Here is a 24,755-nt window from a genome sequence, read left to right on the forward strand (position 1 = left end):
TGTAGGAATGTGTTCTTCATGCGTTTCTCACTTCTGAGAGCCCACTGGAATGAGTGGCCACATTAAATTTAATAAATCATCATTGTCCACATCCCCTTTCAGGAAGGACCAACTGTTCTAATGCTTACATTACATTATCTGACTGCTCTTTTGTCATCTTATGACGAGTTAGTTTATAAATTCATGCATTTTGCTCCTAAGAATAAAATAAGGACCAAACACAAAGCTGCCTTTATTTTATTTGTTTTATAGTGGCCATCAGTACAGCCCCAAGGCAGGAAACCACTCTGAGCAAGCTATTGACTTGGCAAGAAGTTGATGATGGTCTGTAGTAGCAGAACTGTGTGTGCCAGACAGCTAAAAAGCACTAATTCACCCCAAAACACACATATGCCTATTCCTGCTGCTTCAGGATAGCCAAGTGGCTGTGATTACATAGATGTCTGTAAAAATCAGGATGATGGGACATACCCACTGACATTATACAAATGGTGCAAATTCCATAATCTGTCAGTCATATCCAATTGATATTATTTTCTTCATTTGAATAAAGTCATGACTTATGACATACACCCTACTCCAAACATACACAAGCATACATGATTGAACATGGTAGATGAAGCTAAATTAAATGTGCTGGGATCCCTGCCCTTATCTTACATTTTCTATGAATCAAGCCATCAACCTAACCAAAGTTTGGTTTCTTCATGCAAAAGATGCTATGTGAACCCAGCAATTGGGTTTTGTTAATCTGGATTTCGTGTTTAGAAAATTGCATGACCCTAGGATTCAGGTCACACTGTCCCTAATCATACAACACAGTTAACTGGATCAAGAGGAAATTAAAATATTGTGTAAATAATTTAGTCTAGTCAATAGTGGGTTTAGAGGAGTTTGAGCCCAAATCCAAAGAATGTTTGAGCCAAAATTAATTTCCCCAGAATACAGAACTAAGTATTTAACTCTTTAACAAGTGGCCAGCAGGGTCACACATATAAAGCAGATTATGCTGATATTAGGCAACTTGCTTTCATGCAAAATCTTGTGTAATATTTGAGACCATTTTCAAAATAGCTTCAAGATATGAAAATTCCAAAACTGAGATTAGAAGCGTGCTGCACCTTAGCTGGCTATTTCTCTAATGGTGTGTCTAAGTGCAGCATAATTTCTTATGGGTGGATGTAAACACTTTTTCCAGCCCAGGCTAATCTGCACCATGACTCCATTTGAGCCATGATGGTTTTGGAAGATCTGGAAGCCTCTTCCTTATTTTACTGAGCACAATTCTCCCACATACCAGAGCAAATGCTTCTAGAATGACTCTTACCAATCTGGTACCATCCAAATTTCTCAGTCAACATGCACCAGGACTGTTGTATCTGGCACCAGGTACTTCAAATATTTTGGACAAACATTTTGGATTCAGTGGTGCTCTTGCTGTAATCAGTCTCCTTTCTGGCAATCACCTCCTGGGAATTTGATGTATCTCATAAAGAGCAAATTCTCCTCATTCCTTCAAGACCAGAAGACTTAAGGTATGCAAGTATTATGCAGAATTTCAACAATCTGCCCATAAGAGTCTCTCCACACAGTCCCTGTGCATCACCGTAGCTATTTGGGGTAAGTATTTTTGCTCTGTTGCAGGAGTGAGCAACTTCAAGGTTCAGGGTTATGCATCCCACAACTCTCATTTCTGCCTCCCCCAGAGCCCACTCCTACTGCATCATAATGTACACCTATAACAGGTTTCATATAGTTTTTTTGTAGCAACTTCAAGGTTCGGGTTATGCATCCCACAACTCTCATTTCTGCCTCCCCCAGAGCCCGCTCCTACTTCATCATAATGTATACCTGTAACAGGTTTCATATAGGTTTTTTAAAAAAAAACTCCTCCACACAACTAGGAAAAATAATATATATGTTCTCCTCCAGCCAGATAGCCTCACGACCTCATACCTTTTTTTGTGGCCTTTCTGCCCCATTTGTCCCTTTTTTGTTGCCTTTCTCTGCACATTTCATGTGGATTTTCTTTTCCCTAAACCTCCCCCTCCCCAAATGCTAAATCTGATAACCCGCACATGGTTGCCAATACCTGCTTCAGTATCAGATAACATCGCCTGTCTGAGTCATTTTTTTTTTTACTGAGCTCAGTTTCAGGTAGGTCCAAAGCAGGATTCAGCATGCAGCTTTCGGGGACAGATTAGCAGATATTGGGGGGAAAGTAATGCTGGAGCAAATTGTGGTGAAGTGTCAGTTGTGGGCATGTAGGTTAATAGACTCCATTATTGCAAGAGCATTTTTTTTAATGTACAAGCAAGTCTTGTGGTCTGAAGGAAAACAGGTTTCAATACTGCAGCCTTTGGAAACACACAGAGTTCTAAACGTATGCAAGAAGCCCTTGTGATCAGGAGAATTTGCACGTTAGCCTTCAAATTATCCACACTGGAATCTGTCTCTATGCATTAATCTATCCCAGGAATTCCAGAGCATAAGGAAATGGAATCAGGGGAAAGAAGGGGGATATAATACAAAGCAACTAATAGCATAGCTGCCCACAAATGATAGACATAGCACACAGAGTTTTGAGAGACATCTATGGAAGAAAGAGAGGGAAGAGGAGAAGAGATCAGGCTTGAATTATCCCTCTAGGTCAATTTGGTCAAATCAGCTTGCACGTGTAGTTAAAAGGAAATTCTTGGAACAAGAATCTCTATTCACAGCTGCCTAGAACAAGGAAGGACCTGCTGGCCTTCTATCATTTTTTTTTCAGCAAGAGCTCTAGCTGCCCTGGGACCTTGGCTGTTTTTATCTTTTCTTTCTCTTTGGCTTGTGGCTGTGTCCAGCGGCCTGGGACTTCCCTCTGCAGGGATGCAAGCAGCTGTGTAGCAGCACCAAACATTAGCACAAAAGCAGCTGTGGAGCAGTCCCATTCTAACGAGTCACGGCCTTCCTGGATTCATTCAAAGCGCCGAAGATGGTTGTAGAGAGACTGCACATATGTGAAGACACACATGGGGTCTGGTTTGCGGCCCATCAGCATCATGTCCTCCACTTCAATCAAACGGTCACAGTTGGCCATTTTTCTACAAAGGGAGACAAGGCATCAGATTTAGGAAAGAAGGCAATTGGGAAAAATTGGGAATGGACAAATGAAGGAAAACTCTCATTCGAGGGGATAAGTACCAACCCCACCATTTTACAAAACTTTCTTCAAAATTAATGTCCTTGTGTTTTTCATTATCGGACATGGGTTTAAATAGTGTAGCCTTTTTAACCGAGGAAAGTTAAGAGCTCTGTGCAACTACTATAAATTTAGAGCAGGCAACTCATGACGGTACTTACTCAGCTGTTGTGAATGCCAATTCGAAGTTCTCCTTGCGCTTGGTGGGGTCCAATGTGTGGTATTCAAATGCTTCAGGGAAGAAGGAGTGTACCAGTGCACAGAAAGCCATCCCATCACTCCAGCTAGAGGAGAAGTTCTGCAGATCTATGTGCTGGAGAACAGGGAGGGGAGAGTGGCAGGGCAGAAGAAAGGGAATGCAAATACTGTAATTCAGGATAAGAATCTGACAGAGTTGGGGTGGAGAAGCCTGAATTTAAGTATCTGCAAGGAACCAGAGGTTGTACTACTTCGTATGGGTTCACAAAGTGAAAAAGTGGGGAAGGGAAGGGATGCAGTTTACAGAATTCCTTACCTACCTTGTAGCCAATAGTTTTGGACCGGCACCATTCCAAGAGGATTTGCTTGATGCTGCTGGCACTGGCAACTGCAAAACTCTGGGATCTCTTGAGTTTGGTCCGGCCTACATTCTTCCCCCTGGACAAAATGAGGGACACAAAGAGAAGGAATTTATGCTGTCATCTACAGAGGTAGTACTTTAAATGGGGAAAAAACAGCTCCTTCAACCAGAATTTTCCTATTTCATCACAGAGGAACAGTCAAATTTGAATATCATTATCCTGTGTATGCGATGAACATCAGAAAACTGAGGGAGTGTTAGTTTTTACCTTCCCATTCAAATCCCTTCTCTCCTATTCAGTTCCTCCACAATTTACTTTAGAATAAGTTAAAAAAAATGTTTTTAAAACCTTTTTTTCTGCAGGCTGCTTGGAGAACAACGCAATGATTGGTGCTGTTTTGCGTCAACTAAAGGTAAACTGTTGAAACTAAAGTAGGAACTATACTATACTAAGGATTAGCCAATTTTACATTTTTCCTTAAAGTTGTGTTTTTATCAGAACAGAGCTTCTGGCATAGCCTTATCCTTAGTTTAGTTTACTTCATTGTCATTGCACATGGTACAACTAAATTCAATGCTGTCTTCAGTGTACACTATAATAACACAAATATATATCCTTTACATTCTGTATAATTGAAATTGAAAACCCGATATTGCACTATGCCGTAGAATTCAATATGGTTATTGCCCTGGGATAGAAGCTGTTTTTCAGCCTGTTTGTCCTTGTTTTTATTATCCTATACCATCTGCCAGATGGTAATAGTTCCCCCCCAAAAAAGTGCCCAGGGGGAGATGGATCTTTGAGAATGTTTTGAACTTTCTTAAGGCAGCGGGAGCTATAAAGCTCTTCCAAGGAGGGGAGAGGGCAACCAATGATCCTCTAGGCAATGATGTTGACCCTCTGGAGCGCTGTCCTATCTGCCACTGTGCAATTGGCAAACCATACACAGGTGCAGTAAGTTAAAATACTCTCTATGGTGCAGCGGTAGAAGGTCAACAGCAGTTTTTCATTCAGTTCTTTCCTGAGAAGTCTCAGGTAGTATAATCTCTGCTGGGGCCTTTTGACTAGTGCTGCAATGTGAGTGCCCCAAGTCAGGTCCTCTTTTAGGATAACACCCAGAAACTTAAAATTGGCCACTTGCTCCACTCGGTCTCTATTGATAAGCAAGGGCTGGATGTCTGATCTATTCCTTCTATAGTCCACTATAAGCTCCTTGGTCTTATTGGTATTAAGGACCAAGTTATTGTCTCCACACCACAAAAACAACCCTTCCACCTTATCTCGATAGGCAGACTCACACACACACACCCGGAGATTAGTCCCACCACGGTTGTATCATCTGCAAATTTAGTAATACTATTACTAGCAGGAGTGGAAATGCAGACAAACAAGTGCAAACCATTAGGCTAGAAACTGTGACCTGATTTAAGGCAGCTGTTTGTGTCCCCTTTGGGTCTTCCCTGAACTAACTCTCTAAAAGTTGAACTGGACTAATGGGAGCAACGTACTTTCCAGTATCCTGCTCGAACTTCTCAAAGAGGGCTCTCCTAGACTGAGTCTCTGAGGTCCGGGGAAGAGTTTGAGATCTCACCAGCTCCCTTCGCTTTTCCACTTGTCGATGGACCGAAGTCGGTGAAGAGTGAGACTTTGAAGCCTGGGTTTGTTGGCTTGTGGCGAAACTGCCCCCACAAAAAAGACAGAAAATACGTTTCAAAAGAACACAGTTGCAAAGGATGATCCATTGGGTTCTCCAAAATGGATGCCATACAATAGCTGGATTCGTATAGTATGCTACATGAGGTCCACTACATATTGTACACACAATTTGGATCACTGGGCATTCTTGAAATTTTAAAACCATGACATGAGCATTCTCAAAACACAACAGCCAGGGAAGATATGCATAGTAATAAAAACAAAAACAAAAAAAACCCAATGACTACTTATTCAAAGGCTGAAATGACATCTAAATAGGCTGCAGTTCCTACCGTTTTTATTTTCTGTTATTATTTATTCCTATGTAGGGATCAGAGGCATCCTTGAAAATAAAGATTATGCATAGGAGCAGAGCTTTGTTCTATAACATGCCAGCTTCCCATTTATGTCTTTCCCATATTTTTTTAAAAAAGAACTGCACTAAACTCAATTCCTACATTATGACTTAATGTGATGTGAGATGTAGCTACAGCCAAATATAGTTTAGTTAACAAGCCCTGTTTAAACAAGCCAAACTAACGAGCCTTTTCCCATTGGCCCATGACAGAGGTGGTATTCAGCCAGTTTTGAGTAGTTTTGAGTATTTTGGAGAACCAGCAAATTTTGAGTAATTCGGAGAACCGGCAAATAGGCTGGCCCTACCCCCGCTGCCTCCCAGCTGATCTTCTTTTGTTGCCCTGAACAGGAGAATGGGGCTGGAAAGCAGGTTAGTGGGGTGGGGAGGGAATGTGGATCTTGCAGTATCCTTCCCCTGCCTTGCCCACAAAGCCATACCCACAAAGCCACATCACACCCACAGAACTGGTAGTAAAAAATTTGAATCCCACCACTGGGCCATGACCATAGCACAAACATTTCTTCATAACATTTTCAGGGAGTAAAAGCAGAGGGCAAATGACAACGTGGACACAAAGATGTCATCATACAAACTTTATGAATTTAGACAAGAGGGAAACAAGTATGGAACAGTGGCAATGCATATGATGTTACCGTACCTGTGTTATTAGTATAGTTTCATCTTGGTACATACTACTGCCTTCTAGTAATATTTTTCTGCCTTAGACCCATAATATTGCAACTATTTTGTCCCCTGCTTCAGAGTGAGACAGGCTTAAGGCTTCTTGGCTGTACTAATGTTGAAGTAATGTTTCCCTTCTTACTTTAACACAGGGGTCCCCAACTCCTGGACTGAGGCTTACTACCCAGCCATGGCCTGTTTGGAACTAGGCCGTGTGAGTGTCTGGCTGATGCACACACACAGCTCAACTTGCCCAAATGGCAGGCCGGCGTACATGTGAAAAGCTCAACATGCCCGAGCAGTGGGCCGATTCCCCTCTTCCCCAGCCCCTGCTGAGCCACCAAGCCATAAAAGTTGGGGCCCACTGCTTTAACGCCACCCAAGGGCAGCTTCAAGAGGTGTAAAATCTATAAGGCCCACATTCCCACCTTGGTGGGAAGTCAAGAGTACTGCAATGACTGGAAACAGTGCAGGAAAAGGTAAGAATATGGCATAATAGGAAATGGGGACAGCACATTTCATAGTGGTACACATTTTCCACAGGTCAGCAGTGGGGAAAGGCCCAATGTCTATTCCATCCAACAGCATGTCCATGCTTTGCCCTTATTACAATAAAACCCAAAGAGCAGATACTTGCAAATCCAAGAATGTTCACCTTTCACTAGATTGGCTTCCATAGTTTACAGTCGATGTGGATTTTGTCCCCGAAGAAAATTTATCTGCACAGAAAATTAAATAAAGAAATTGGGTCTCTCCCAGATCATTGTCATTCAGCATTTGTTTTTGAGTTTGTGTATCGGGGAGAGGGGAAGGGCGAGGGAATCATGCTCTGAATAGAGACTAGAATAGAGGTTGGGATTTGCAATTCACTGGTGCTGATGATCAATCCACCAATGTCATATGAGAGGAATTCATTACTATGTAGACTTCACCTTTGAATTACAAACTCAGGAAAGGCAAACAGTTTCATCTAGATCAGGTTATAAAGTACTCAGATAATTTTCTTAGGATTGCTTATATTATTAAGATTAATAATACAAATGCATTAAAATCTCCTAAAAATAGATTCATATTTTTATTGGTTACCATACAAATATATTTGGCTCTGCTGGACTACATCAAAAACTATCTAGTTCAGCACATTTAAGACTTAAAAATGATTCCAAAAGAGTGCTGTGCTCATTTTCACAAGGTCTGAAGCAGGCCGCCTAATCAATTTTTGAATCATACAGAGTCCTATTTTTTCTCACAGTGGCTACTGGAGCATCTCTCTCAGTGGCATCTGGAGTTGGAATGGATGTAGAAGGGAATCAATCACGTCAAAATAGTGGGAGTGACTGGAGATGGAAGTCCCATCTCCTTTTCCACATATGCAATGCGCACAATGCATGATAAACAGGGGCTTCAATTGCCCTGCTGCATCCACTTTGACATTGTGGAATCCGCTGGAGACACCTATTTCTGGGATCAAGGCCCATCTGAAGCACATTAAGGCAGAAGTTCCTTAGCTGATGACACTCTAAGCATGTGTTGAAATCAGCAAGATGGCAGTGCTATGATGTAGAGCAGCCCATGTCTTCACCATGCACAAGAGTCTACCCACTTGTTAATTTGAAGACAAAAACAACATTGGACTGTCATGCTGCAAACCCTACTCCTTTTGTTTGTGCGCTGTGATATCACACAATACATAAATCAAAGCGTTAGGGATTGTTTTAGAACAGTGTGGACTGTTTTTATCATTTTGTCAAATCCTCTGATCTTGTGGACATCTCTAGTTTCCACTCCAATCAAGCCACCTGGTTTCCATACAACGTTTAGCCCCCTCCCTTCATCCTTCAGTGAGAGGTATCTGTTCTTCAACCAAACAGCTGCCTGATACGTCAGTCAGACAGCATTTGCACAAAGACTGTTGAACATTTAAAAATTGTTATTATTAAAACTCTATGCCGCCTATCACACCAAAGTGACTCAAGGTAGCCTACAGTCATATAATTAAAATACAATATAAAACATTAAAATAAGAAATAAGAAACATGTATTTAAAATTCAGAATATTTGAGGGTGAATGTATGGAACCTGAACATGGAGGCCTTTGGAAACCTATTGATTGTGTCAGTTTTTCCATACCAGGGTATAACAGCATAGAAAAGTATTATTCAAACATAATGAAAATATATGCAAACACATTTGCCAACCTGAAGTAAAGGATGCATTTGTTGTCCTCACTGAACTCATGCTCCAGTTCTTCGCAGTGTTCACGGTTGAACTGCTAGCACCTTTCACCTCTTTTTCTTTTTTTTAACAAAGAGCAAAAAATATCATTTTGTTTTATAGAGAGAAGAAGAGCTCGAAATTAGAGGGTTAACCCATCAGGCCAGGTTAAATCTCTCCTATCAAAAGGCTACGTTCGAACAAGTCAGCATTTGCCCAACAGCCCATTTGACTAGCATGAGATTCTACGTGAGTGTACAAACCCAGAAAATGGTTCAATTTTGTAACCAAGTTAAACATGTTGTGGGAATGCATTGTGAGAGATAATGCTTCCCAGAACAAAGCCATACTTCTCTGATGTTTTTATTTAAAAGAAAAGGACCGGCTCAATTTTAATGCACAAGGAAGTTAGGTTTCCCTTTCTCACATTTCCCCACAAGTTTAGCTCTAAGATATTTTTAAAGAGATGTGTGAGGAATGGATGCAATGGGACACTCCTGGGCTACTGATGAAAACCACTTCCAGTAATTGGAGTCTTGTAGAGAACTTCTCTGCTATTCATTAAAGGCGGCAAACTTTTTTTCCCAGGGGTTACGCAGAATATCCTGAATAAAAGTGCTCCCACTTTAAAAGTTGACTCACTATATGACTCTTAGGGTAGTTTCTTAGGACATGAAGAGAACCACTTTAATGAATAGCAGAGAGGCACTGTATTCGTGTGAAGTTCAAAGCATTTCTTCCACATCATTTTCAAAAGGTGCATAGCGCTAATAGGTATCTTTGCACAGCTACACTTACACAAATGGGGATTATTTTACCTGCTTGAATCAATGTTTTGGACACAGTTTCATTATGAGCATTGCTCTGCTGCCCGCCGGGAGAGTTTGGTACAGTTGGCGATCCAACTGTTTCTCCTGAAAATGTTTCCGATACTCTAGTTACTGCAGTAACAGGCTGGTGGGGCATCCGCAAAGACATGGCTGGAGCATGTGCCTCAAGAGGAGAATCTGAAAAGGGAAGAGAAGAGGGTTTCTTGGTTGAGGCTAGTCAGGGCTGGTGATGAAAAGAGCAAAACTGTGTTGGGATCATTTTTTAAATTTAAAATTCTATACTGTCTCAAATTTTCCAGGGAGTTCTTTCTAAATAATTGTTTTCTTAGAATAATATCATTTAAGGAAAGTTCAAATGCCACAACTATGAGACTCCTTTAAGCAGAGTAAATAAATGGGCAACTAATTGCTTGATTACAGCATATAAACAAGAACACTAATCTCCAACTTTTATCTGACTGTACAGCCCAGCAAGTTCCATTTTTGATGTTTATTGGGATATGTTCAGATACGGAACCAATAAAATCTATGCTTTCATCATTTGTTTATGCTGTCTTTTCAATAAATAAAGGAGAATATTTGTAGCTCAGGGCTGAAATGAGGCGTCCTTGGTACTCTCTGAGCTTGGTTGTTTGCAACAAAACGTCTGCCAGAAAACAAGCAAGCTCAGAGAGCACCAAGGACCCCTCAATTTTCAATAAATGTCTTGTTTTAAAAATGGATCAATATTTATTTAGGAAATCATTCTTATATACCCACTCCCCATTTAATGACTAGTTCCATTCCAAAGACCAATTTGTTAAGCAAAATGGTTGCTAAATAACCACATACAGATAGTCCTCATGACAACAATGGAGCTCAACATTTCTGCTGATAAGTGAGACATTTGTTAAGTGAGTTTTGCCCCATTTTACAACCTTCCTTGCCACCGTTGTTAAATGAATCACTGCACCTGGTTGTTAAGTGAATCTGGCTTGCCCATTGACTTTGCTTGTCAGGAGAACGCAAAAGGTGATCACATGACCCTGGGACCCAGCAAAGGTCATAAGTATGAACCAGTTGCCAAGCATCTGAATTTTGATCAATGATCATGGGGATGCTGCAAAGGTCGTAACTGTGAAAAATGGTCATAAGTCACATTTTAGGGTTTTTATAACTTTGGTCACTAATGAATGGCTGTAAGTTGAGGACTACCTGTAATTGAGAGAGGAAGATGCTGCAAAAAACAGCGGTTGTTGCCCTTTTATCCAGATAAATTCTTGTACAGCTATGGCAGCCTCATTCTCCTCTGTCTTGCATTGTTGTCAGGCATACTAAATTTGGTTGTGAATGTGCATATTGTTCAGATTTCCTTTTTTAAATTACCATCATATTTGCTAATGATCACTAAACAGTTGCTCAAAATGATGCTGAATAGGATACCACTTGTGATAGTCTTAATCACATATTTAAAAGAATCATTGTGTCCTGAAATATGAAATACTATTTGATACTAGTTTGAACTATTATAAATTGTTACTAGAATGCTGGCCATCCACCTGGGTTTAAGCTCAATGTGGTAAACGTCAAACTATTTAGTGATTTAGAAGACATTCTTTATTTCCTCCCCAGTCTAAATGGATATTTTTCTTCTTGTAATCTAGGCAGGAAAAAGAAGAGTGAATCAAACTTCCAGAGCCTGTGTAACACCACTCCAAAAGCCAGTTTAACTTTCACCGCATCATAAACAGGTAAAGATTTATGTACTCACTAAATTGACTTCCTTTCCTTACCTCCTGACAACTGATGCCCATTCTCAGTTATGCCTGAATCAGGAGTTCTTTTGCTCATAAAGTTCTTTTCGTCCTCAATGTCCAAACTCTGCAAAGGCAAAAAGATAATGCACACCATTACAAGCATTTACTTGGGGGGGCGGGTTATAGAAAACACCAGAGAACAGATGGCTATCCCAGATTGGAAATCCCCAACTTCCAAGTTTGCCAAAAGGAAGAGGGCGCATTGCACTGTTGAAAGGGAAGAGAAGTGCCTAGACTGACGAGAATTTGCGGCTGTGCTCACAAAATACACAAAGCTAAAAGAACAAACTTTATTATGGCTTAGTCAACTCTGGGAACCCAGCCAGTTGTGATTTACATACCCTGGTTTATGGCTTACAGTGGGTGTTTTATTTAATAAAATATGGGTTATACAACCTATGGATTAATGCAATATGTGATCTAAGTAAGTGGCTTAAAGCCATCCCACCAGAACATGTACTTATGTTTTTGTAGCTACATTTGTTTAAAAAAGATTGGGGAGGGAAGATAACATACAATATGTATGAGGTACTAGTAATGTTATTAAATCTAAATCCATCTCCTCTGAGGCCAAGAATAAAAGCTGTTCCCCAGCGTACATTTGATTTGTTTTCCTGTAAATCAACTACTTTAGTTCCTCAGTTGTAAATTTTAAGTGAATTTCATCGACTCAGTTTGAAAATACCAGGGGTAAGATTCTTCTGTATTAGCCTCAATAATATCTGACTAAAAGGATGCAAGTCTGTCCTCAAACCAGCATTGCTAAAGGACAGCTGGACTTTGCTATAGAGTGGCATTACTGGCTAAACCTGGCTTAAACTCATGAAGAGTTGTAGCATTTAAGAATGATTACCAGCAGCCCAGATAGTGTTGTTGCCATTCATTCATATTTTACACTTGTGGAAGAACACCAGGCAGAGTGGAGGGGGAAGTGGAGTTAAGCATGCCATCAGCTTAGAGTCGTTAGGTTCCCACAATTGATCCAAGTCCAACCTGTCCTAAATTCCACTGACCCTTATCCTGTCAAACGATCCTGATTCTTTGTGCCTGACAGCCAGAGGTGGTATTCAGCCGGTTCTCTCTAGTTCGGACAAACCAGTAGTGCCGCCTATGGGAGGCTCCGCCCACCCATTCTGACGTAATGCGCAACCTTCTGCACATAGGAGAGCACTTACATTTGCGAACTGGTAGCGAAGCAGTGGTGGGTTACAGATCCCGTTCCAACCAGTACGGTTGGAACGGGCCCAGCGGCATCCACATGGACATGTGCAGCATGTGCATGCGACTTGCCTCCAGCGATGCCTCTGAGAGCCTCCGCAACCGTGGCACGACAAAACCGCGCTCGACTAAGCCGCGCCTGATTAAACCGCGTCGCTGACGTCATCAACAGGGCGACAACAGCGAGCGCAGAGAAAGAAGGCTGCTTTAAATAGCGCTTTGAAAGCAAGCCGATTCAACTTAAGGTAAGGGTTAGGTTTGGGGTTAGCTTTAGGGTTAGCTTTAGGGTTAGGTTAAGGGTTAGAGTTAGGTTTAGGGTTAAGTTAAGGGTTAGGGTTAGGTTTAGGGTTAGGTTAAGGGTTAGGATTAGGTTTAGGGTTAGGTTAAGGGTTAGGTTTAGGGTTAGGTTAAGGGTTAGGTTTAGAGTTAGGTTTAGGATTAGGTTTAGGGGGGTTAGGTTTAGGTTTAGGGGTTAATTTTAGGTTTAGTGTTTACAGCGTGCTTCTGTCTCCGCACTGTTGTCGCGCTGTTGATGATGTCAGCTACGCGGTTTCGTCAAGCACGGTTTAGTCGAGCGCGATTTTGTGGTGGAACCCTCCGCAACACTCCAACTGCTTGGTGGAGCATCACGCAGGCACTGTACGCGCTGTGCAGAAGCGCCAAAGACTTTAAAGAAAGGTAAGGAGTGCGGGCAGTCAAGTGGGCCCTCCGGAGCTCCAGGCAGGCTCCGTGTACACCTGTACTGGGGCGTACCACCTGCAACCCACCACTGTAGTGAAGCTAAATGAATCCCACCACTGCTGACAACACTTACCACTACACCAAGAAACAAAGTTTCTGAAGGAGAGACCATTTTGAACCACCCAAGAAACAGACATGCTTATTTCTTAATATACAAGCAGGGGCATCTATTGCGAGAGGTGAGAGAACAGAAGATGGCTGCTTTGACCAAGCAATCAAAGCCCCAGACTTTTCAATAAGCAGTAATGCCTATTAGAATGGGGTGGGGCTTCGATCATACAGTCACAGCTAAATCTTGACAATTTTTTAACCTCCTACAGACAGCCTCTCAACCTGGGGCAATGTACAATTCCCCAAATCTACAACTTGGATTAAAACAGAGAAGATAAATGGAGGAGATAAACAGATCATCATTTACATAATCTAAACCAAAACTAAAAACCATGAATTGCAATACAGTTACACATAAACTGATGATCTGAACATTAAAAACCAAAGAACCAATTCAATATGCAGAAGAAAACAATAGTCACAGCAACCTTCTTTCAAAGACATGATGGAACAACCACTTGGAAAGGCAGGAGATGAGGGGACATTTGAACACCTGGGGAAGGATTCTATTATGAGGAGGGGTCAGCAATTGAAAACAAATGCTCTTATAGATTACAACCTCCAACTGAACAAATACAGGAAAAGCCCCAATTGATTAGGCAATGCCTTATTGGGTTCCTGCCAGAAAATAGGAAAATTAATTCCACAAGCCTGTAACGGAATCTGATTTTCCATAGTTCTGATTAGCTTGCAATCATAACTCTACAAATTTCCCTCCCTATCTACATCTCTGCAGTGTTTCTGCTATCTAGAAAATAAAGGAAACCAGATGAAAAACACATGTGCAAATTGTTACTAACATTATTGCTGAGATGCCCTTCAAAGACAAGTTGGTTATAGTTTATTCAATAAAAGTCCAATCTTACAAGCTGTGGTTATGCAGATGTAGCCATAATCCGATTTTCAAACTAGTACTCTTTCTATATTTAAAAATGAATTTCGAATATGCAAAATCCGAGTGTTAAACACTTTATTCCTCTTTCTTTTCTAATTCCACCCCAAAACAAAGAGTCATAAAATGACCTGCAGAACTATAGACTATCAGACCAAAAATCACATCGTACTACAAAAAGATACATTACTTCCAAAATGCATATATATGGAGTTAGGGTTTGACTTTAAAACTTGCTTCTGACACTGAGGAACAATTACAGAAGATCTAAGCATGTGCAGAGCATTTTCTCTGTAGCAACAGCCAGGTTGTCCATTTCTATATTCATAATATCAGCTCAGGAAATAATATCCAAGTACAGAAATGGGTAGGATATGGGGAAACAGTGATGGTTGTTACAGCTACATATTATGCTTCCTTCTAAAGGAGCAAGGATCTCTTCAGTGCCTTTCATGTTGAGAGCCAGGTAAAGTAAGAGGAGCATTTGATGCAGCAAAGCAACTGAAATGGACTGGTGACCATTGTATTGCAAGCAGCAGATGGCAGAAGCTCTGGGTAATGTCTTCTACTACCTAGACTCAGGGACTATAGAGGCCATTAATGGTGGGATCTTCTTCTAGTCACAGTCGCTCAAAACTCAGAGGGGAATCTCAGATGGCCAGGTCAGCTCTGAATCCATTCTTTTCCACCTAATGGCATTAAGTGAAATTGTGTTGAGGCCCATAATGGTGAAATAAAACTTCACTCAACAGCAACATTCCTAGAACATCATAAAAACTAGTCTAGAGCCAAAATAAGCCAAGGGAACATGATTAACTCTCCTCAAATTATATGCTGGTTGTGAACAGACATCCAAACCAGTCTGATCTTTTTCCTTCTTGTGCAGCAAGTTTAACTACAGCTGTTTCCAAGTGTGAAGGATCATCACACATCACGGTGAGATTAAAATGCTGGAGTTAAGCTCCAACCAACTTGGGAATCACTCACGAGACCATCATAGATTTACAGGAACAAAATACGCATCCCTCAAAAATCCTTACTTCATATCCCATTGCAGCTGTCAGCCTTCAGTGCCACTTGGCGTAACATACACCAGGACTATTCCCCAGAAAAGCCATTAATCACATTGATAGAAATGGAGAGGATGTTTATTGCACTTGATGGCAGTTCAAGGGAGCTCCAGCTGCCAGTGTTCTTTCTCTTCTCCCCAAGGCCAGGAATGGGGCCTAGCTCCTTAGGATGACATCACTGTTAAATAGTCACGACATCCACCATAGTTCCAAGCCGCAGCCACCTGAATAATACAGCACAGAGACAGTGCACTGCTTCCCTGCTTGAGCTCAAAAAAACCCATACCAGATTCTGGCTGGAGGCTGCACGAAGGAGGAAAACATCCTAGCCAAGGAGATAAACAATGGAAGTCAGACTTTAGACTGGTTGTTCAGCCAGATTTTAGTCTGTTGACTAAAAGAAACCTTGAGAGACAACTTTGTGAAGAAGGACAGACCATTCATTGGCATGATGTTGGAGGCTCTGGGCAATTAAGAGCATGAGGAAAATGCATCAGTAATGGAACTTCATCACTTACCCAGGTGGTCCAGATCACTGCCAACCACGTTGGCTGGGTTTATATAATATGCTCAATATTAACATTGATTAAAAAGATTCTGTGTGAATAACATGCTGTATTCAAACAAGCAATGTGTATTATATCTTAATATAATGGCAATTATATACCAATGACACTTAGAAATAGGATTACTATATCTGGGTTGCAAAAGTCAGAATGACTATTAGATGACAGCAAGGACTCCAGGATCACACTCCTGCCATCCATTAGTCATATGAATTATAGTAATCTTGATATGGTAGAACTACGGTACTAAAACAAGGACTAAAAGGGACCAAAGGATAGCCCACCTCTCTCCATTTCATATGTTTGAGGTTCTTATTTGTTCCTCCAAGTTTCTAAAGGAAAGAAGAGATATAACTGGAATTTTGGGTGTTCTGAACTTGGTAGTTTGTTTGCAGATGTTTCATTACCTAATTAGATAACTTTCTTAGTAGAAGCATAAACAATATAATATTAATAAGTAATCATAGTATTGACTCACTGTCTTCTCCCTTTTTAGTTTATAGCTTGCTTTTTCATGTACAAAACAAATTTAATCTGTATTTTAAAATTGATTAAATAAAATATAATTAAATAACTAAAATTAAGTACAGATCAATGCAATATTTGTTAAAACAAATTCAACTAACAATTATGAGTTTGATGAAAAAAATGAGTCTTGGCATTTTCCAGCACTATGAACTCAAATGTCTAGGTCAGTGGTAGTCAACCTGGTCCCTACCACCCACTTGTGGGCGTTCCAGTTTTCATGCTGGGCGGTAGGGGTTTTGTTTGATACTGAAGCACTTTCCTTTTTTTAATTTAATTGACTTCCCTACTTTATAAATCACCATTACTGTGGAACCGGTGGGCGGTTAGAAAATTTTACTACCAATAGAGATACAAAAGTGGGTGGTAGGTATAAAAAGGTTGACTACCCCCGGTCTAGGTGATACCCATGTTTTCTGAAAATAAGACCAGGCTTTGTATTAATTTTTGTTCCAAAAGATGTGTTAGGTCTTATTTTCCAGTTAGGTCTTATTTTCAGGGAAATACAATACTAAGTATAGCCATCTGGCTGATGACCCTAACTGGGTCTTATTTTTGGGATATAACTTATATTATGAGAATCCTGAAAAATCATGCTAGGGCACACAACTATAACTAATACTCCAACCCAGCTAGTCAAGTTATCAATGATTTGATGACATCCATCTTGACTTGTACATAGGCTTCTCCAGGAGTTTATAGGAAGATGCTAATCAGTATTTGGCCAGAGAAACAGAGAAATTTAGGAAATCCCCAAAAACACTTTGCTAGCCATTCCCAAAATATGCATGGACTGTTCCCATAACTCATTCCTAAATTTAAAAATAAAATGGGTTAAATCGGGGCAGTCAAAACCCCTTGAAACTGGTCTATGGCAGCTTTGTCAAACCCACCAGCTTCACTGAACATAAATTAGCAAAGATAACCTAATGCATGACTAACCTTCAGAATTCAACCACCACAAATGGGATGAAGGCCACTACTTGATAAGGCTTTCAAAAACATTATTTAGGGAAAGAAGGGGATCAAGTCACCATTACTAACAAGAGAGCTACCTGGAACCTACTCTCCAGAGAGCATACTGAATCTGGTTAATGAACAAACTCAGCTGCTACGGGAGGTAGTCAATTGATCTGGTTAAAGGTGATATATAAATGCTGCCAAAGACTATAATTATAGGTAGTCAAACACAGCAGAGCCAAGGGGTTGTTGTTTTCCCGCCTTGCTGATGAAATTTTTAGATAAGCTGTCAACAGAAGGGATTTTATTACTATATATTCTCATGGTCTGGTGCTTAAATCCAGCTTACTCATGCTTGGAAGAGAATGGTGCATATGTGACATAGGTACAAATAAGGCTGATAACGTTCTCTACTATGCATGGAATGCCTGGCGGAACTTCTTTTAGCTATGTTCCTCTTCTTGTACCTATAATTAATTTTTCTTATTTTTATTTCTTATTCTTTCTTGCTTATTTTCTTCCATGTTGCTTAGTCTGAAAAGAAACGGCTTGATAAGTCTGTCTCAAAGGTGCTTTTTCAAAAGGCAAATGGACTTTTTTTGTTTTTCCTTGAAGACGCTTGACCAGAACCAGAACTGAAGCTTCTTGGATGAGAAGCGAAATGTCTTTTTTTCCCCAAACGCCATCACTCTGCTAAACAAATAATTCCCTCAACACTGGCAAACTATTTACTAAGTCTGCAATACTATTACTATTAATTTTCTCATTGTTCCTATCACCCATCTCCTCCCACTTATGATTGTAACTTTGTTGCTTGTATCCCTAGGATTTATATTGATATTTATTGTTTCCTGATTGCTTATTTGTACCCTATGACTACCATTAAGTGTTGTACCTTATGATTCTTGACAAATGTGTGTTTTATGTACACTAAGAGCATATGCACCAAAGACAAATCCACGTGTGTCCAACCATACTTGGCCAATAAAGAATTCTATTCTATTCTATCCTATCCTAATTCTATTCAAGGAAAAACAAAGGAAGTCCACTTTTGAAAAAGCTCCTTTGGGAAAACCATGAACTGGATGATTGAGAACCTCCACAGACAAGACAGGTTTCTGTAATTTCTGTAACATTTGGTTTCATAAAGATTTTACAAAAGCCTGCCTGCCACAGGAGTCAATTTCTAGCTATTTGGGAATGTTGGAAGAATATATTGAGATTGTGAGGGTAGGGGCATAGGTATATGAATGTTGCCAGAAAGAGAATTAGTAAAGCCTGAAGGGAAAGATAAAGAGTGCTGTACTCTCAAGTTTGAAAATTTCCAGTTTGAGAAATGTCCTTGGTAGATGATGGATGCAGGACACCATGTTCCAAACCAACACACATTCTTCTATTTAAAGGCTAAATAAATGACTGATAGTTTATGTTTCGAGTCCAAAGCTCTTTCCAATTATTACATCTGCCATCATCAGCCCAAACATAGAAAATAAATTCACATGATCCCACCAATCTTCATGGAGTTTAGGAGGCAACAGGCTGCAACACCAGATCAGATTAGGATCTGAACAATTATATACATTATGTTGTGTCCTGGAGTCAATGGTGAAATTCATTTTTTTTTTACTACTGGTTCTGTGGGCATGGCTTGGTGGGCGTGGCAGGGGAAGGATACTGCAAAATCTCCATTCCCTCCCCACTCCTGAGGGAAGGATATTGCAAAATCTCCATTCCCACCCCACTCTGGGGCCAGCCAGAGGTGGAATTTGCTGGTTCTTCGAACTACTCAAAAATGCTACGGTTCTCCAGAACCTGTCAGAACCTGCTGAATTTCACTCCTGCCTGGAGTGCATTTTTTTTTAAAAAGAGAGAAAAATTACTTGGAGCATATGTAGAGTGTCTTTTTCCTATCATAATCATGACCTCCAATTCAACCCCTGGCATTTCGCTGAGAGAATTATTTGCAAGGCAGATCTATGCAAAGAAACATCTTTGCTGTGTTTATAGAGTACAGCATACTTAACCAGGTCATTGGAAGCCCTAATGGCTGCTTTTATATAATGTATAAAACCTTGGTAAATGTTTTCATAGTTTAATAGTGTGTTGTGCAAATGCAGATATTTGGGATAATTTATGGTTGAAAAATATATTTCAGACCCTCTCCCCAAATGAGCTCCTTTAGAAACCGGGTTGGGTGTGTTATACAAACACAGTCCAGTATGTGGTAAGTTACCCTCAGGCTGATAGGTGTGGACAAAGCACTCCAGCAGACAATATTTTTCCATTTTTGAAAAGAGGTATGTAGGAGACGTAATGGTACAAGTCCCTTGCTCATTTCAGACAGCTCTTAAAGTGGAGGTAAACAATCTAAGACACAAGACTGAATGTTATTTTTGGCACCAGATTCACCTTCCCACTGTTCTCTAGAAACTGTAGAGCAATTCACAAAACACATGGAAAATGGTATTAAGTCTTATATAGACTTATCTTACTTTAAAAGGAAACCGAACCTCAAGTCACCAGGGAAAGATGGGAGTGGGAGAAAATTGTTTTCCTTCCCACTTTACATTACCACAACATCTATTGTAGCCTTTGCCCCTTCAAAGCAAGTTAAGGGTAATTTCCAAACTACCAAAAACTACCTATCCTGGTTCTAAGCCTCCTGGTTGGATTTTTGAAGAAGCAGGCTAGGAAGAGAATCGATTTGGGGGGGGGGGTTGACAGATTTTTTTATTATTTTTTCCCTTCTACAACACCTTACAGTCATTACATCAACATTGTTATGTCATCATACCTGTACATGTATATAATATTTCGCTTCTATATTTACACACTTTATACACAGTTCTATATATATGTATATATATTGTTTTTTGGCTTAATTAATTTTGTTCCTGTTTTGCAGCCCTTTGTACCAATTGTTCCAAATTTCATGATATTCCGACTCTTCTTTATCTTTTAATTTCAGTGTTAATTTGTCCATCTCTGCACAATCCAAAGTTTTTTTTTATCACTAATTCATCCGAGGGGGTATTATTTTGTTTCCAGCATTGGGCAAATGCTATTCTAGCTATAGTTAGCAGATGTGTTAATATGTACTTAATTTTCTTTGTATATTTCCCTTTGATTATTCCCAGTAGAAAGATTTCGGGTTTGTATTTTATCTGTTCTCCTGTAATTTCTTGCACCCATTTCCAAATTTTTGTCCAATATATGATTTTTAATTTTAATGCTGAGAATACCACGGACAACCAAACAACTCAAACCAATGAATGTATCACCAAACAAAGCAACCTGGAGGTCTCCTTCAAGGCACAAATGACTCAAATTATCCTACTTTGGACAGGTGATACAAAGATTTTTCTCTCTAGAAAAGGTTCTAATGCTAGGAAAGGGTAGAAGGAAAGAGAAGAGGATGGCTAGCAGCAAAGTGGTTGGATTCAATAACAGTGGCAATGAGTGTATTGTTGGAAGATCTAGAACAGGGGTGTCAAACTCAAGGCCCAGAGGCCACCCACGGGATGCTTAGATCTGGCCCAGGGGCCAACCTTGGAAACAGCTAAGGACTGGCCCACAGTGCCTCTGCCAGCAAAAACGGGCTCCTGAGCTCCGTTTTCACTAGTAGAGGGTTGCAGGAGGTCATTGCAGCCAAAAACAGAACTCGGGAACCCGTTTTTGCTGGCTCAGGCCATCACAGGCTCTCCAACATGAGTGATGTCAAGCTGGCCACACCCACTCTGGGCCCCTTAGGTCAAACATAACCCTGATGTGGCCCTCAATGAAATCGAGTTTGACACCCTTGACCTAGAAGAATAGATTAGAGACCATTTGTCATGGGGAAAATGGTTCCACCACAAAACCGCGGACGACAAAATCGCGGTCGACAAAAGCGCGTATGTGACATCATCACAGCGCGACGAAAAAGATCGAAAAATGTAAAAATAAAGCTAAAACCTTCCCCTAACCCCCCCCCAAACCTAACCCTAAACCTAACCCTTAACCTAACGAAAAACCTAACGCTAACCCTTAACCTAACGCTAAACGTAACGCTAACGCTCTAAACCTAACCCTAACCCTTAACCTAACCCTAACCCTTAACCTAACGCTTACCTTTATGTGAATCGGCTTGCTGTAATTTAATTTTTATTTCAATTTTTGGATCTTTTTCGTCGCGTTGTGATGATGTCACATACGCGATTTCATCGACCGCGCTTTTGTGGAACGCGGTTTTGACGGGTCACGGGGGAAAATCTGTCTATGTAGGCGCTAGGAGTTGAGAAAAAACTTGATAGTGCATAATGAAATCATCAAAGCTATCTCAGATGTATGGGGACTGATTATGCTTATTTGAGTGAAAGTCTTCCTGATGGTCTTCAGTCATTCTAAACCACTTTATATGGATGAACAGTACAACAAGTCACATTCTTTTTTCCCCATTGTCTTTGAAGAGCATCGTAAAATAATCTAGGTGTAATGTTCTCCCTCTGTACAACCTACTGAACTTAGTTACAAAGTTAACCCATTCTCTAACTTCACTCAAAGCCATAAACTGGTACTTTTAGACAACATTATTAAGCCTCAAAAATAGCCCAAGGTGAACACAAAGAAATTTTAGCATACTGGGCAAATAGAGCAGCCATAGGGTGTTTCACTGACTTGGTGTTGCAAAAAAAACAACTAATTGGCAATCTGAAAATTTGAGTGAAAGGAGCTTGTCTGAAGCATCTATTGAGATGGAAAAGGGAATCTCTTATGTGAAGTACAATAAGCCAACTCTATATTGGACAGATGTCTGCACAACTGTTTTACTCAAATATCCCTGGGCAACAGGCTAAATCAGAAAAAGGAGGCAGCTGCTCCAGTCAACTACGTCTCATTCAGGGGGATTGTGGGAGAAAAAGAAGAAAACCATGATTCACACAACCGAGTTGGAGACGGTCTCAAAGGTCCTGTGTAATTAGCTCCCTGCTGCAGAAAACACTCCCTCCTGGCTCATCTTTGAAAGATTCTAGTGAATGAATCACCACCTTACAAGAGTGTGGCTGAGTTGATACAACATACCTGGTTAATAAAGCATAATCCCAGTCGGCATATTCATAAAGCACATTAGGCCCAAACAAATAAAGCACTTTAAGTCTGGTTCACACAACCTACTGGATTTCTACAACATGCTGAACTACAAACCTACAGCATGAAACAAAGCAGCCTGCTCCATTCTCAAACAGATTGTATCATCTTATTTCAGAAGGAATCCAGTGGCATCTTTTCAGCCTAACACATTTTATTGAAAGCCCAAAGGTTTTGTTGATTAGCACAGCCCCCATATAAACCCTTCCTTGTAATATGAACTCGCTGGTCCTGAAACACGAAGCAAATCTGGTAGTACAGTAAAGCTCTTTAAATACTCGAAGAGAAAGATTCCATTGCTTCTTATTGTCCCTTCTCCTGGCTGAACATCTCTCCTTCAACAGAGGATTTGTTCCAATTCTTTTACTGAAGGCTCATGTCTGGAAAAACTTTCCAAGCCAGGAGGATCTATTATGATCACGCTTAAAGGCACACTTATACCTGCGCCCAAAGTTTGATCTTTGCGATGAAATCAAGTCTGTGATTAAGGAAAGCCTGATCCGAAATAAAAATCTCAAAGTTAATCTGCTTAAGAAGGAGGGTTGTTATTTTTTTTATTATTATTTTTTGCTTGGGCGACGGCAAGGCGACATTGCCCCTTCTAATTTTCCGAAATTCCCAGCCCACCATCGCCCCGCCTAGCAGCAACCAGATCGCAGTTTCAGTCATGCGCAAGCAGCCAACGCGCTCGCAAGGGAGCGCTCCCACCCCTCAAAACCGGGCAGGCGGGACGAATTGCCCAAAACGAATTGCCCGCAAACAAACCCCTTCCGCAACAAAACACCCGCAGATTCCGAACACATCCCAAAATCCGCCCCAGCATTGAACCCGAAAGGATTCCCAGGAGAACTAATCCAACAGCAGAAAGGATCAGAAGTCCCTAGCCGGGACTTCTCCAGAAAACTTCCACGGCTCCGCCCTGGACGTTTGGTTAAGATTGGAAGATCCAGGTTCGGGAGAGGGCGTGGCATCTTCGCGCGGCGCGGGACGTTCCCCGACGGAGCGTACGAGAGCCCCTTCTTCCTATCTGCGACCTTCTGGGTGGAGCTGCAAAGCAGAAGTTAAATCGCACGGAGGGGGGAGGCGGAGGAGAGGGAGGGAGTCATGTAAACAGGGAAGAAAGAGGAGGGAAGGGGGCGCTGGAGGTCAGGGGGAGAAAAAGCCATAGATCTGACCAAAGCTCGGGGGCAGAAGGGCCGAGGGCAACCGACCGGCTCAACAGCGCGCCAGGGATCCCTTCCACGCGGGGCAGGAGATCCATGCTTTAAGTTATTTCTGCATGCAAGCTGCCTCGCGGACGGCGCTTTCCCGCTCCTGCCACAACGCTTACCTGACTCTTGCTGGAAAGGGACAGTCTAGCGTGGCTGGCAAAGCGGCTGTTGCTGCTGTTGCTGCTGCCCAGCTTCGGCGATGCCGCGAACGCCGTCGGAGATACCGGCTTGGAGATCAAGACGTCCGGGAGTCCGGCTGCCCGGCTGAGGAGCTCCACCTGCTGCGTTAAATGCTCGACCTGCGCCCGCAACTGCTGGTTCTCTTGTTGGAGCTCGGCCACGGTGCTGGCCAGCGGGTTGGCCAAGCGCAGCACTTCGGCCACCTGTCGGTCCACGCCGTTCTTGAAGACCTGGATATCCACGTGGATCTCCTTAACCGCGCCGCGAAGCGTTTCTTCGTAGCGGCCCAGCGCTTCGCACACCGTCTGGGCGTCTTGGCTGTTCAGGTCCGCGATGTCGCTCGACGACGTCCGCGCCGCGCTCACCTCCATGGCGACCCCGTGAATGGGTCTCCTCCCGCCCCCCGGTTAGTCCAGATAAAGCCCGTTTCCTCTTCCCAAGAACAAGGTCCTCGGCCGGTCTAAAGCCGAGCGCTCTTACAACGCGATGCCCGCTTTCAGCAGCACTAAAAGCACCCTCGGTCGCTTCCTTCGCCGTCTCTTTTTGCCAGCTCCAAACCCCTCTTTTTATAGGCGGGTGGACTGGGCGGAAGGAGCAGGTGGGAGGGTGCAAAAGGAAGGTTTCCAGGGGCTGATAGGGGCCGGGCAGGAGCACACCGAGCAAGCGGTGCTGCCCGGCTATTTCCCCCTTGCCTGCGCAGACCGCCCCTTCGGAGGAGGAGCTGGAGAGGAGGGGAGACCGGCCGTGTTTGAGGCGGGGGCCGAGCTGCTGGCTGCGAAAGGAGTGGCCGCCTCGCTCCTTTCTGAGGCGCCGCCAAGGAATCAAAACATTCCCCAGTA

At 41.8% G+C, this 24,755-nt stretch overlaps 1 protein-coding gene across 1 annotated transcript; it reads right to left on the reverse strand.

The window, feature by feature from the left end:
- Positions 1–221: 221 nt before the first annotated feature.
- Positions 222–24,482, reverse strand: SMTNL2 (smoothelin like 2). The gene is made up of 9 exons (XM_014064950.2): positions 23,856–24,482; positions 11,292–11,379; positions 9,508–9,696; positions 8,674–8,769; positions 7,131–7,194; positions 5,250–5,420; positions 3,700–3,817; positions 3,343–3,494; positions 222–3,083 (listed from the first exon to the last, which is right to left on the reverse strand). The coding sequence occupies exons 1-9, from the start codon at positions 24,285–24,287 to the stop codon at positions 2,957–2,959; spliced, it is 1,437 nt and encodes a 478-aa protein (XP_013920425.2). The 5' UTR covers positions 24,288–24,482; the 3' UTR covers positions 222–2,956.
- Positions 24,483–24,755: the final 273 nt, after the last annotated feature.

The sequence above is a fragment of the Thamnophis sirtalis genome, unplaced genomic scaffold (assembly GCF_051295495.1).
Source record: "Thamnophis sirtalis isolate CommonGarterSnake01/CBP01778 unplaced genomic scaffold, rThaSir2_p1.2 scaffold_6, whole genome shotgun sequence".
Classification (NCBI taxonomy): domain Eukaryota; kingdom Metazoa; phylum Chordata; class Lepidosauria; order Squamata; family Natricidae; genus Thamnophis; species Thamnophis sirtalis.